The sequence below is a fragment of the Sycon ciliatum genome, chromosome 5 (genome assembly GCF_964019385.1).
Source record: "Sycon ciliatum chromosome 5, ocSycCili1.1, whole genome shotgun sequence".
NCBI lineage: Eukaryota > Metazoa > Porifera > Calcarea > Leucosolenida > Sycettidae > Sycon > Sycon ciliatum.
Genome location: NC_088647.1, coordinates 3,970,641 through 3,986,607, shown reverse-complemented (window position 1 = coordinate 3,986,607; position 15,967 = coordinate 3,970,641). Strand labels below are relative to the sequence as shown.

The 15,967-nt window shown below is 46.3% G+C and overlaps 1 protein-coding gene across 1 annotated transcript in view; it reads right to left on the bottom strand.

Moving 5' to 3' along the window:
* LOC135817238 (homologous-pairing protein 2 homolog) overlaps positions 1-15,967 on the bottom strand; it is a 33,621-nt gene that overhangs the window by 10,461 nt on the left and 7,193 nt on the right. The window contains exons 3-5 of the mRNA XM_065330364.1: positions 3,582-3,622; positions 2,649-2,738; positions 1,493-1,675 (exon numbers count right to left, since the gene is read on the bottom strand). Of these exons, the coding sequence (XP_065186436.1) occupies positions 1,493-1,675; positions 2,649-2,738; positions 3,582-3,622 (314 nt within the window). The remainder of the gene's footprint in view (positions 1-1,492; positions 1,676-2,648; positions 2,739-3,581; positions 3,623-15,967) is intronic.

Below are 15,967 nucleotides of genomic sequence, written 5' to 3'. Positions count from 1 at the left end.
GCCTTCATACGTTGAATTTGAAGTAGGCAGACCGAAGTTATAGCTGTTTGTACACTGCTCTATGCTCGTTTGTAGCATGAAATGTGCCAGAGTCACACGCTTGAAATTTCAACTTCACCTGTTTCCTGGACTTCGAGCTTCGGCGCTTGAGTATTTTACTTCGCGCTATATCGAATGAAACATTGTTGGAAAGCTGCGTTCAATAGCTTTCCAATGAGCCGTCATTTGTTGAATTTGAAGTAGCCAGACCGAAGTTATAGCTGTTTGTACAGTGCTCAGCATGAAGTGCGTCACGCTTGAAATTTCAACTTCACCCAGGTGCATTCAACAGCGATTTTCTCGAAAAAATGATGTGCAGCACACGGTTTTCTCGATGGTAGGTGATTCCGTAGGTTTTCAGCAGTAGTTTGCGATTATTCCGACCGCGGTGCGGCAAGACCATGGTTTACAGAGCGAAAACGAATGCGTCGAATTCGACGCATTCACACTATGTACGGCTGGTAAAGGGTTAAACGCTACGTGGTTTATGATTTCCCTTTTTTTCTTTTTCTTGATTTTGTATTTAGCGCTTTCGGGTGCTATTGGTATTTTTTCTTATTTTCAGAAAGGAAAAGAACGATACGAGTTACGGTGGCTGGGGTGGTACAACTTTTTAGGGGTAATTTTGATTACATTTTGACTACATTTTGACTGCAATTTTGAGTTTATCGGCAAGGTGGAGATGAAATTTGAAAATGTTTTTCGGTGAATCTCTGGGGAAGAGCCTTCTCTAGCCTCCTATAGTTTTATTAATTTTTTACTTTCGGACAAAATTTGAAAAAGTTTTATGAAAGGTCCGTGTTATTTTGCATACGCTGCGCTGTGGTTGAACAAGTTCTGATTTTTTTATTCTCTATTGCGGACCACATGGATGCAGTGAATGGGATTTCAGTCTTTGACCACTTTGTGGTGGGTCTGATCTACTCACCTCCCACCGCTTAGGAGCTGCATCTGCGCCTTGATCCAAGAGGGTGGTGGCGTTCCTGCGGATGCGGAAAACTGGGCCTTTGGCCGAGTCTCACGCGAACCGTGAAATTTTTATTTTTATTTTTTTTATTGCGGACCACCTTCCAAAGCTACACTGATCAGAATATCTGGTAAAAATGCGCAGATTTCATTTCACTAAAAAAAGTCATCGGTTGGCAGGAAGCGTGAGCTACAACACAAGCAGCAACTGACTTTTCCGATATGTTATCACTGTGAAATTTACAGCATCTTAGTTTGTGTCTTTGTGTTGTGTTTCGACTGATTAGCCGACATTGGTAGCCCCCGCCCCTCTCTCTCTCTCTCTCTCTCTCTCTCTCTCTCTCTCTCTCTCTCTCTCTCTCTCTCTCTCTCTCTCTCTCTCTCTCTCTCTCAGTATTGGCTAGCTTCCACATGCCAGGAGATGCCGCTTCAATAAACAAATAAACAGAAATAATTGCTACGCATGAGGTAGGGTGGTAATTCTCACCTCTTTCGAGACAATTGCCAGTTGCTTCTCAGCTTCTTCTGTTGTAAGAGCACTGGTTAGGCCGCTCAGTGTGGCCTCCTTGGTGCGACACTCGGCCTCTAGCCCCGTCAGCTCCTTTTGCACTTCGGCAGCCTTGGCGTCCACCGCAGCCATTTCCTCCTCAGTCATCTCGGACTCATCTGACTGCAGCGGCATGCAGGTATGGCAAACAAAACGGACACAGATACATGAACATACATGTGTATTACCCTCCCCCCCCCCCCCCCCCCCCCCCACACACACACACAGCTGAAGTGAACATCAATAGCACCACTGTAAGAATCACTGACATGCAAATTCAAGCCTGGATGGATATGAAAAAACACAGTGTGTCCACTAGTACCAAGAGTACATAACCCCCCAGAGTGTGCAACGCCGATCCAGCTCTGCATAGGGTTTTGGTCGAGCGGAATCGGATCTTCTGATGTCATGCGTACACTCCACACCACCGCAAGCCCGGGGTCTCGAGGCAGGGCACCGTTGTTTTTGATCCGAGTGTACTCGCGACTCCCCGGGTTCCCCTCAGATGTGTACGGTATTATGACGCAAAGATCCGATTACGCTCGACCAAGACCCTACGCAGAGCTGGATCAGGCGTTGCACACTCTGGGGGGGGTTATGTACTCTTGGTAGTACCTCACTGGCCATGTTCAACAAAACAACACATGTTTCGCCAGTGGACTTGGGACAACGTTCAGCACCCACACACAACAGAGGTATTGACAGGTTTGAGTGGAGTTAGGGTAGAGTTCACTGTCAATCACACAGGTTTCCTAAATTTTTCACCGGTTTTCAAGCGGATTTAGGATGCGATATATCAAGCAATGTGGCAGGACCGGCGCCACTGGTACGGCCATGGCCGTACCAACTTCCCAAAAAGTCGGTCCACGTGGAACGTCCAAAACCGGGGAGAAAAAGTTTCGATGTATGATTTTGTACAGGGAGTCGCCCAGAGTGCAGGATTTGCCGTCTAAATTCCAAAAATATTATGGGGGAGGACCCCAGACCTCCCTTAACTTCGGCCGCACTGCTCCGCGGCAGCGGCCTCCGGCCCTGTGTGGACGCAGCAGCAGCAGCAATGCGTCTTGAAATTGAATACAGATTCCTTATCACTCACCTGGCAGACCATGTAGACTTTTTGCTTGCCATAGACCTTTTCTCGTACCTTGCCCTGCTGGGCCAAGTCTTCTAGTGCCTTCACCACAGCCTGGCAGTGGAGTTCGGGTGCAAGAGAAAAAGAAAGCAGGACATCAGTCAGTTTTGTGCTTAGTCATTGCACTTGCTGACTGCTTATTATCTTGTTACAGAAGTGGACAGTTAGTCATAACCCGTACCTATGTGTTCTGTCATATTTTTACATTTACTATTGGCTCAGCACCCGAGTTCAAAGCAGGAAAGACAACAGATTTGATTTGAAACCTACGAGGGACCTGGTCCATAATGATCAAGCTCATCAAGCATACATAAATGTGCTCAACTCCACACATAAAGTCAGGACGGCGGAATTTATCTATTTTTGTCGAATTTTCGGACGAATCATGGAAGCCATGATCCACGCCTACAGCATTGCGCTACTGCATCAGCACACGTGATATCGGTGTTGCCGTGCATGGACGTCAAGAGACGATTTTTCGACGATGAATTACTCTTCCCCGCCACCAATGCTGAGCTACATGTAGCTGCACACGCCGTTTCTCTGCTTTACGTCCACTTGATTACATCATCACCACGATGGTCATTGGTCAGTCTCAACAATTACATCATTTACCATGATGCCCAGTCTCAACAATTACATCATTTATCATGATGCCCAGTCTCATCAATTACATCATTATCATTATCTTTATGAGTGCCACACTACAGAGCATGGAACTAACCCATCATGCGCCTGATCCGTTAAACTTCAAAGCAAGTCCTACTCCGAGGGCATCGAGAGGAAGTGCCCAGAGACAAGAGTTTCGATGAATTAAATGGTATAGGGTATGGACGTTTCCAGCTCACAACGTGTGTACTAATCTAGCCCACGATATCTACAATACTGCCAGCTTACCGTCTTCCCCACTTCCTTATGCAGATTGCTGAAAATGTCACCTGAATCGGTCACAGCAACATGCAAGAACAGCATCATGCCTGTCAAGATCCACACTGATCACTGGCAACAACGCAGGAGGACCCCCACACTGGATATAGATAGTATAGTCATCTCTCTTTAATCCAGCACTTCATAAACCAGCATCATTTTCACTAACCAAAATGTCCTATTCATGCCAGCTTTTTTCTCTTCTTTAAAAAAAAAGAAAGAAGAAGAAATAGTACATGTACTGAAGTACTGGAAGAGTAGATCTACAGGTGTTACGTTCCCTTGCCTAGTCTTGCTACTAGCACTACCAAGAGTCCATAATCCCCTAAGAGAGTGTAACTAGCATTGGCCCAGTACCCGGCGAAATTTCTACATTACATCGCGCACATCGCGTCAACGGTCATCCATGTTATAGATCGCTTTTTTGTTTCTTTCCGATTTCTGGAAACCAAGGGTGCACATGCAACAAATGTGGACCTTAGCATGTAACTCTAGACAATTTTTTCTGCTCGTTTGCTTTTGCAAACATTATCCGACGAGGAAGCTACAAAAACTCTATTTACAAGCCACAATGTGGTTTCAAATTTGGGAATGAACTCGAAGTGGAATAGAGCAACGTGAGGACAGCGCAGAAGGTGTTGAACCTTCGCCTAAATACAGCTTCAGCAAATTGCTGCCGGGATTGTTCGTGAAGAGGATGCGGTGGAATTTGTTGCAAGCCTTGGATCTTCTTTCCAGACGTGAAGTGCAGCCCGGGGGTCATTTCATGTTCAAGGTCCTGCATGGCAGGTTCATGCAGAAGGGCAATGTGGACAAAACCTACATGAGTTGAAGCCATGTTTGGTGTGCAAGGTGTACCACACCTGGAGTGGAAGTATTGCCCAGGCATGTGAGAGGATGGAACTCGTTATGGGAGTGTGATTCGATTCCAGCCAGCCAAATTGAGATTGCGGAGCTTGCCATTGGTAAGAGCAGATTCATGCAAGAGTAGGAAGCGACGAGCGGGTTCTGGGCCAGGGGGCGCCCGGGTCCCAAAAAATGGGGTATTATTGAAAAATGGGGTACTAATAGTACCCCATTTTTGCGGTGAAAATTATTTTTGGCCCGGTTTTTTTGCGGATAAAAATATGTGCCAGGGGGTGCCCTGACCCCAAAAAATGGGGTATTATTGAAAATATGTGTTGTGCACATGTGGGTTTGAATCTCACTTTTTTGGGCCACCTTGCCCCGGATGGGAGTGGGTATAAAAAGTAGAATGTTGAATATGGTGTTTATCATGAAGTTTTTTCCGTGACCTACCCCACCTCCCCATGCAATTTTTCAAAAATGGTCCTGCTCGCACACACGTCAGAAAGGTCAGTTCTTGATAGATACGATACATGTCATTACAAAGAATAATGGAACGAACAGTGAATATCGCAATGGAGTGGAGGAGAAAGGTAGTACAATTCAGTTCTTGTTGTCCTGATTTCATCAAGCTGGTATTGGATGAGAGACCACAAAGTTTACTCTTCGAATACGTGTGAGGATGGATTCACCCATGATCTCTTCCGTGACACGCAGTACGAGGTGGAGTTGTCGGACGCTCTGATGTGCACCAATGGTTCCACCCAGTCAGCAATGGAACTGTCAGTCGACGACCTCCTTTGCACCGCCATCGTGTCAACAGTCGACTCGGGTAATTTGGAGATGAATCCATCGTCGCCGATGTCGATCGTACCAACCCGCACACGAATCCGCGTTACTCTTGTTGCAACGGCACGGAGTTGAACGGCCTTGGTACTACGTCGTACACGCACACGATCAACTCGAGAGACTTCATTTTTCGTTCACCTCCTTGACAAGTTGCATTACGTCGCTGGAATCCAAATAGGTTGCATCAGCGAAGAGGTCGATGATGTGTTGAGAGCACGGTTCGTCACGCATGTCACTAAGCTTGTAGAATGAGTGTCTACCATCAGTCCACCTTCGCAGTATGACACCATCATCAGTCTCACTAATAGTTCCGTAGTCCTCCACACCACCGATGACGATTTTAGGAAGGTGCTGTTTCCTATTCTTCACATTCAAGATCAGACTGGTGACCCTGCAGATAATATACTCAGCAGCAGTGAGTGGTGACATATCGAATCTTCTGGGATGTGCTATCATCGGGTCAAGATCCCTGGTTGTCTTGCTAGCACTGAGGCGACGGATTGAGAACTCTTCATTATCGCATGAAAATAAATACCATTTCTCTGCTCTGCACGTCTCAGAAAATGTCCACGCCATTTTAGCTTCTTCACACTGCAAGAAGGAGTCGATAATGAAACTGCAGGTTGAGACTACTTCACCTCGAGGTCAAAGTTCACGCCGCGATGACCTTTGTAAACAAGGCTACGTCTAGACGTCTCAAACAAGACCAAGGGGTCACGCCACGGGGAGGTGACGACCTTGGAGAACACGATGTGTTTCGAAAGCGGAAAGACGCCCCCGTCATGGTGAGTCTTTTTTGTTCGGGTTTGGAATCTTTCGACTATGATATCAGATTGAGATGTGAATGCCTTTCTTCTATTGCTTTGACCTTTGGGCCAAATAAGGCACACTGTGTCGGTCGTGCTTAGTCTGACCCCGGGACTCCCCCCCCCCCCCCAGGGTTTGACCTTTGACCTTTGGGTTGAATAAGGCACACTTATCGTCATTGTTAATCTTTATTCTGTTCATTTTTTATTTATTTTTTCAGGAGTATTTTGCTATTATCCCCGGATAGGAGTGGGTATAAAAGTAGATATATTGATGGATAATGTTTCACTATGAAGATGATGGTGTGGGGTGAAGATGGATTCTGAATTAGAGATCTTACGTGCCTATGTACGTGAAAAGAGACTTCGTGAAGAAGAAGAAGAACAAGAAGAAGAAGAAGAACAAGAAGGAGGAGAAGAAGAAGAAGAGCAAGAAGGGAAGGAAAAGCAGTGTCATCATCTTGATCATGTTGTTCATGAAGGAAGATACGTATGTTCTTCTTGTGGACTTGTCATGGATGTGGTTTACTTACCTGAAGTTGATGTGCATCAGAGATGTAGTTTGATGAAGAAGCCTTACGCTGCGCATGAGCGGTTATGTGGTGTGGATCGTCATCTTTTGCATTTTCTTTCGAAAACTGAACTCTTATCCGATCAGCTTCGTGTACACCCTCTTCGAGAGCAGATACGTGCGATGAAGAAGTCCTGTTTGTACAAGAGTATAAATTATGCTATAGCATTATCCTGTATAGTATACGATACGAATGTGGATGCATTACGTAAACTGTATTCATACTTACCTCATAGCAATGTAGCCTGGTTGAGGTTCAGTCGAATCATGAAACCTCTTCCTCAGCATTTTCCACTCCTATACGTACTGCATCTCATGGAGTCGACTAGGATGGTGTCTTCATTGCAATTGTCCACGTTGCGTTCGAATTTGCTGCTTTTATCTCAATCTGATATATCTCTTATGACATCATTGATTGATGCTTATTGCTGGGAAATCTATTCACTTGATCACGTGATCCAGAACATGCACACGTTTGACTGTGATCTTCTTTCCATACTGTATCAATTCACCAAGGTGGCGGTATCATGTAAGGAATCTTTATAATGAGATATGATTTTGGCGGGCACGATGCTGATTGATCAAATGTTTTTGGCGGGCTTGATGCTGATTGGTGAAATGTTTTTGGCGGGCTTGATTGGTTGACACATATCTTATCATTTCAATCCACATACCTCTCTGGCTCGTATAAACGAATGATTGTCTGCAGTTGAGTCATTCGTTCATCGAATACAGTGCTGACGAGTTGTCCTGACTTCACTTCCTAGAAGATGGCTTCCCTATACGAGCGAAGGATGAAGAAGAATTCCGCTCTTCCTGCTGACCCTCCTCGAGTTGTGCTCTCTTCGAAGCCAGTACCGGCTAAGCGTCGCTATGCATCACCTGCTCCTACCAAGCTCCACAAAGAGATTGTGGTGGATGGGTTTCAGGAGGACATGCAGCTGCCCTACAAGTTATCTGGTAAATCCTTCTACAAGCCTGGATATAAGATGTACTTCCCTTCGGGAGCTCTGCCAGCCTGTGGTAGTACGGCAACAGCTCGCAAAGATGCTCAAGGACAAGTTTACATCGAACTGAACGAGTCCACTGAGTTCATCATTACGAACTTGATCAAGACTTGTCCATCGCTCCGTGACACTCTCCGAAGTGGACGTGTGGAGAAGATCATAACCAACTTCTATACATCACGTTCGTCCGACGGTCAATGTCGGGTGTACATCAACGGTGAAAACAAGCTAGTCCCGACCAGCTCGTTTGAACTGGATGTGGAACAAGATGTATTCATCTACCCCGGGGCAGTCTCCCTAGACACTGACGAGCAAGTGATGAAGGTACGTCTTGCTGTTGCTCCAATCATCTGCATCAACGTGGAACCCAGATGTTTTCATCGTGCTCTGGACGCACACATGGCACTTTCTATCACGGAGCTGAAACAGCTGACTGAGAGCTTCACATCATTATGCAGTGTCGTCGTCCAACAAGACGATCAGCTGGTAGAGACCTTCCAATAAGTCTTTAATGAACTGCCTTCTTTATCACACAGCTGATCATTCATTCTTATTCTATCCTATACTATCCTATACTACTTTCTACGTCAATACCTCATGATACTCATTAAAAAAAAAAAAAACTTCTAAAGAACAAGTATGGGTGGTGTTGTGTCGAGTAGTACGTCCACGGAAGAGTGCTGCCTTGCCTCTTCGGACTCTAGTATCCCCACTGCTACTACTAGTGGAGAATGGGTTGCAGGATGTGAAAAGAATGGAATTGGGAAAGATGAACCAGGGTGATCTCATGTGAACACCATCAATGAATGCGTCATTCATGACAAGATCAATCATGTCAAGGTTACATCATCTGTTTTTGGCGGGCTTGATGGTGATTGGTTGACAACTTTGCATTTTCAACCCACCCCATTCTGACTTGTATAAATATGCATGCTTGACATGCAGTCGAGTCATTCCTTCACCCGATACAGTATTGATCAGTTGCCTCGTGTCTTCGCATTCTAGGAAATGAATTCCCTTTACGAGAGATGGTTTCACGTTGCAAAGAGTCTTAACGGATCGGCTGATCACAAGACTCACGAATGTCAGGTGTGTCATCTGCTAGTACGAGTTGCTGACCATGTTCTTGCAACATACGCAAAGGATGAAGGTGAATGCTCGGAGACTCGTCATGCCTTTGCCATTGACCATTTGTTCGTTCGTGATTCGACATTGTTTCACGTGTGGACATCTGCTAAACATGTCGCTATGAAGAGACCTGACATTCTCAGGTATGCTGCGAGCTTTACTGTTGGCGATGGTGATCGTGAACAAGCTGAACGACTTGAAAGTTGCATATGCGGCATCATGGAAGGTTTATGGAGTCATGCGTCAAACGACGTCGTTGCCCTGGAGATGACCTTGGCATATTCAGTCACTCTGTTGGACATGCTGGCACGGAAAGGCGATCGTGCGAAGGTGTTGTTAGCACGAGATTTCCTCATGAAACACATTCATGAACAATCGAGGAGGAGGATGAACGGTCGACTCATCAACACGATGACTGTGGCTCTTGTTTGTTGTGCATTACCTGTTGTTTACCTGTTCTTATGAGCATCATAAAGATTTATTTGAGAAAGAAAATATTTCCTTTCATAATTAGTACAGTGTGTGTGTGTGTGTGTGAAGATGGCGTACTGGGCTACGCATTTCCATAGGAGTGATGGTGATGAGGCCTCCCTCAAACACATGCAAAGCATGCGGAATGACATTATCGAGATGCAATCGGTTGTGGGGAACGAAGACACCGAAAACACCTTGGTTCATGATGTGGAGAAACTGAAAGAGGAGAAAGCCGATGAGAGCAAAGTGGAAGATGTGGAAAACAGATCTACGCGCTACACAGATCAAGCCATAGCAACTGATGAGCTGCACGTTAGAACAGACGGATCCGTGTCCATGGATGCTAACCTCGACATGAACGAACATTCAATCTGTAATTTGGCGTACGACGATAGCTCTTTGACATGTGCTGTCCCTGCCGGTTGGGTCAAGAATGAAATCCGTCAATCCTCATCGAGATTGCAACACGACATCGACGCTGTGCGCAAGATGAAAGGTCCTCGTGGTGATCGGGGATTGGGATGGCTTAGTGGAGGTGGCATGCCGCTGAACTCTGTAGGGAGAAATGGTGACTTCTACCTCGATGCAGCCACGCTGATCGTGTACAAGAAATTCAGCTCGAAATGGATGGCTTTCGGTCGGCTTCGTGGACCAAGAGGTGAAGCTGGTCCACGTGGGGAACGTGGATTGATCGGTCCTGAAGGTGAGACTGGACCTAGAGGAGGCGATGGACAAGGTGGTGAACGCGGTCAAAAAGGCGATCAAGGAATACCTGGTCCAGAAGGTCCCAGAGGTAAAGTTGGACCACGTGGAGAACGTGGATTAGTTGGTCCTGAAGGTGAGATTGGGCCTAGAGGAGAAGATGGACAAGACGGCTCACAAGGTGAACGTGGTGTTCAAGGTGATCAAGGAACCACAGGTCCCGTCGGTCCCCAAGGAACCATCGGTGCAACCGGTCCTCCAGGAAACAGAGGTCCCGTGGGGCCCCAAGGAATCGTCGGCCCCATAGGTCCTCCAGGAGCCAGAGGTCCCGTGGGTCCGCAATCAAATCAGAACCTATCCGATCCGTTTCATCTACTACCTCTCATTCGGAGAAACGCCTACCTCTACATATACTCTCATCCTAGCAGATTTGAATCCGTCACCAGGGTGAGCAGAAACAGATACAGAGGGGGAAATATCGTTGACATGAAGGACAAGAGAATCAACGTGAACAGCATCGACATGTTCCGAGACGATCACTTCTACCTCAACATTACACAACCCAGCCAAGTTTCCATTAGAGAACGATTCGTCAATCTGTTTCACGACAACATGTCTTTTGCAATGTTCCAAGTAATTCAAGTGGACGCACCTGACCCTAGAAACATGGCATTGAAGGCATTCGATATCGATACTGTCGGAAATTTCAGCTTGGATAGTTTGTACGTGTTGTTCACTGCCACCCACATAAGCGGCAACTACTTCACGCGTCCCGGCCATTCATCATTCAACATACCCGTTTCGTCTGTAGTCAGCCAATTATCGGCGGCTTTGGATAAACCTGTGTCGAGTATGACGGATCTCTTGGGTACAAAGTGTGTCATAAGTTACGCTCGGAATTCAGAAGGCCTATTCACTCTATACGTAAACTCCATTTTGATACATTCCAACTTAGACACTGTCCCATTTTCCAGGACCAATGGAATCGAAGATTGCAATTATAGCATTGGTGGTACTCAATTCTTCAACGGCACTTCATCAAAGTTGTTCTGTCATTTGCACTTTGCAGAGAGTTTATCTTCTCACACAGTCCAGCGCATCCACACAGAACTCATGGCACACTACGATATATGAAAGTGCTACTTTGATTGTACATAATATATAGCACACATGCTACACTACATTCTTGAGATGAAAATGAAAAATAAAACCTATCTATAGTGAGTGTCATCACAACACCAGAATGTCTGTGATATTGACAGTGGCGAACAACACGTCGGGCGTGAGCAGGGGATTGCACAAACCGAACTTTACTCTAAATGTGAAGGAGCTCGATACGCGTGATAAAGTCCTGCATGTTGAATCGGCTCAGTTTGAAGTACACTTTGAGAACATAGACGAGGCAACGAACAAACTCTATGTGGTACATGGTGTAGAAGAAGAAGAAGAAGAAGAAGAAGAGGATAGACTTTCCATCAAGACGGGAACATACAGCGATGTAGACGATTTGGTGTCTATTATCAATGCCACTCTGAAACGAGCAGGACACGGAGACATTGTGTTTTCCTACTCTCGTCACACCAGCCGCATAAGTGTCTCGGTACCCAGGAATAAACGGTGCTTGTTGAAGAAGGACTCACCCGCATTGGTGCTGGGTGTGGGCACTATTCTCAAGCCATACACGATCGAGGGATCTCACACGTTCCCGTTCGCTGTGGATCTGACGAAAGGCAGAAGACTTGTCCTGCTCTACACCGACCTCATTGGACCTGCTGTGGAGTACGAAGACAATACTGATTCGAGGGTGCTGAAGACTTTTCTTATTCAAACCCTCAACGGTTTGAATAACTACGTGTTCGGGAAAGAAGACAAACGACTGCTGCTTCCACACGAAAACGTGACTAGCATTTCGTTCTGGTTGAAATTCAACACCGGTGAACACATTACTTCCGGATATCCCGTCTACCTTGATCTTCGGATCACCAACACAACTACTTAGATGGATCTTCCAGATGTTCGTGTCCGTCACGTGCGTGACATGGTGGAGGATATAGCAAAACGAAAGAAATTGGAGAGCGAAAAGGTGCGTTGCCGGGAGAAGTACGTGATTTACAACACTGCAATCTTGTCCTTTCTCATACTCATTCAAACCATTCTCAACATTCTTCAAGGGAGTGGTGCCGTATCTGGAGAACATCGCATTCGAATCATCGCCATCAGTAGCACGATTATCGGCGTGATCATGGCATGCATTGGTAAACACGTTCTCGACACCAAACGTCAACTTATCACGTGTATCGAACAACTGCAGCAGATGGAGAGAGCTGAAGACTCGTTCATGTTGGAATTGGGCATTACTCTTGAAGATGGGAAGCTCACTAACGAGGAGCATCAACGATTGATATCGATGATGAACGACTTTCGCAAGACACTGGATATTGGATCTTTGAAAAAAATTCACCCCTATTATAATGTGACTCGCAAGAATGGCACAGGAGATATACTCACCACAAGCTCCGGAGTCCTTCACGGGACTCCTGACCAACACGAAGATCGTTCAGAAGAACATCCTCGACAGGACGGAGAAGAAACTCTCGTTGCTTGAGGGTAGACGCGGAGTACGACTCTTTTCCACAGCAGATCGATCACCACCATCCCTGAACAATGAACTAGACATCTCGTCGCCGAATTTCATTGCTCTGGGGGAGAGCTATTTCATCGTGAAAATGCGCTATAGTGTCAAAAACAATCTCAATAACCAGCCTGGAGACTACACGCGATGGGTGTGCACCACGTCGCCAGCCTTTTCATGGTTCAAGAACATTCGAGTGGAGATCAACGGAACAGAGGTCACGCAATCGAGTAAAGTTGCCGACATGCAAATGGTTCAGCATATCCTCAGTCTAATGGAAAGCAGCAGCGAACGCCTTCAGTACGTGGACTCGGATCTCTACGGTCTACAGAAACTGGATCCGCAAAGAGCATTGAGAGGTGTGGATTTAACGCCCTATCAACTTGGTGTGAAGCGTAAGCATGGCTATGCCTTCGAAACAAACGCTGCAAACGCTAATGCAGCACAAGCACCGGATTTCGTCGATGATTTCACACTCAGGCGTGCACCCACCATCGAGCTTGTCACCAACGAAGGCTTCTCCAACACGGTTCAGGAAAATGCACTTCGTGCAGCTGTTGGACGGTTTCAGTACAAGCTGAGACCCTTCCTACCGTTTTTCAATCAGGACGATGCTTGGTTACCCCCGGGTACACAGGTGAAGCTTCGCTTTGATCTGCCACAATCCGAGCTTTCCAGATACATCATGCTTAGCGATCAAGGCGGTGGTGCCAACAGTGCTCTGAGCGTCGGTGATATTGAGATCGATCTACTCCAATTGGACTTTGTGTACACTACCTATCGCATGGAACCCAATCTCACCGATCGTGTACGCCTTCCCAAACAACTCTATTTCCACACGTGGTGCCCTCGTCTCATACAAAAGAGCATTTCAGATGATGCTGGTACACTGGAACTGCTTCACAATGCGGACATTCCACGCAGGATGATCCTGTTCTTCACAGATTTGACGCATGGTACACAGCCAGCATTGGCTGGAGGTGAAGCATCGCATTCTTCGAACAGACTGGCCATGATTCATGCAAATCTCAGTCAACTTCGTGTCACTGTCAACGACCAGACGCTCTTTGACAACCCGCTCAAGTTCCAGTGGGATGTGAGTCGTAATACTGAAGGGCAATACTTCTACGATTACAACAAATCCTCCTACCTGCGTGGCTACAATCTGGTTCAAGACTTTTTCGGCAAGACGTATGGAACGCAAATCCCCATCACCGCTGCAGATTACTGCAATCACTACTTTATGGTGCCTATCAACTTGAATCTGGATCGGACCACAGACAATCCAAGATCGAGAGGAAATCTGTCCATCGACTATCAATTTAGCGACGTGACAAACGCCCCCGTGAGGAGACCTAGCGAAAATGGCGCCTCGATCAAAGTCAACCTTCTCTGCATGGACAAGTACTTGTACACCATGAGCAAAGATGAAGGTATCAAAGCCGAAGTTGTATGAATTAATTCCGACCTAGTAGTAAAAGGGCATCATGGAAGGTGGTGACCTGGAGACCAGACATCGTGTCTACGGTGGTGATTTGAAAACATCGAGTCGACAACACGGTGGATTCTTCTGGAAAAAGAGCTTCTGGAAAAACCTAATCGGTGCTGGACCGGATGAGATGGAAAAGCAGATGGCGGAACCCACGACAAAACAAGATGCAATGCAACGCGGTGGACTTGGACCCCTGGCTGCCATGGCAGGAATGACACTTCTTCCCATGCTTTTGGGGAGAGGAGAGTCCGGAGACATTGTGGAAACGCAAATGAAAACAGCTTACAACCCTGCCATGCACCGAGGAGGTCTAGCCATTCCACCAGGATTAGCCGCCAAGGCCATACCACTCCTGACGAACCTGGCTGCTCCCTTGGCCATGGGTACCATGGCATCACTGGGTGACAACGTAATGGATAAAATAATCGGCAGAGGAGTAAGGAAGGGAAGCTCAGCAGGTGCCATGAAGCGCACTAAAAGTCGTCGTCGTCGGCATGCACCGAAGAAGATTCGTCAACGAGCATCTCGAAAAACCAAGAAACCAGCTCGTCAAGTTCGCTCCAAAGGCCGCAGGGCACGAGGAATAAAGAAACAAGGAAGGGCCTTGTTCAAAAAACTAGGACAGCGTGCCCTCGACGAAGCTTCATCGTTCCTGTCTGCACCTCGTAGATCCCTAACCCGTCCTGAAACTCCATTTGCTCAAAAAATTCGACAGAACATTAACAGTGCAGGACCGTCTTCTATGAGTTCCGCTCACATCGGTCCATCCTACAACATCTGATCATGGACTTTATCTCGCTCCTTGGACAGGAAATCGGGAGGAAGAAAAAGACTAGTCCCGTAAGGAACGACGATGTTCCGACCACGGCCACTGCTCGACACGGGCTGCACATTCCTGGTCTTCAGTTCGAGTCTAAGGATTGGTTCACGGAAATCATTCCTGCTCTGAAATCCTGGGGTCAAAACGTATTGTTTCTGGGACAGAGCAACATGGGTAAATCCTACTTTCTCATCAAGCTCCTGAAACGTGTGCAACCTGAGCGTATAGTTGTCATCTCCAACACGCCGGCCGATCAGTATCGTCTCCCAAGCCTCAAATCCTTCAAGCATTACAGCACCATGCCCGAGTGTATCGAAGACATGGATCTCCAGCCTAACACCTATGTGATCATTGATGACATCAGAGTGATGGGTTTGAAGCACGGCAGTCAAAGAGAGTGTCTCTACAAGTTCTTCACCATGTACAGTCATCATCATAAGTTGAACGTGTTCTTTCTCTCTCAGAGCTTTGATAACATTAAGGACATGAAGATCAATGCAAACTTTATGTATCTATTTCGCTTCACTGATAAAAGCAATATCAAGCGTTATCTCAATACTCTGTTTGGTGGTCTGTGCACGAAGTCATCCATTATCTTTAGATTGTATGAGAAGTTATTGGCGGTGTGTCGCAGACCTATCCTAACCATTGATTGCTCTTCTAATCAGTACTACACGTATTGCGAAGACACTGCATTAAAGGTGACTTTTGAATAAAAACCTCGTTGATGTGTGTGTGTGTGTGTGTGTGTGTGTGTGTACGATATTAGTCGAAGAGTTAACCGAAAAGTTAGCCGAAAAGTTAGCCGAAAAGTTAGCCGAAAAGTTAGCCGAAAAGTTAGCCGAAAAGTTAGCCGCAACATTGAAAAAAATTCCAATCATGAATAAGAATGGAGCATCTTACGGTGAAATTCTCAAATGGGCTACCGAGTAGTATACAAAGAGTGGGACTCAGAAAGGGATCCTTCTCGATACCCAAGCGTAAAAGGTTGCAAACCTTGCAGTTTATGACGAAACATCCTCAACACAT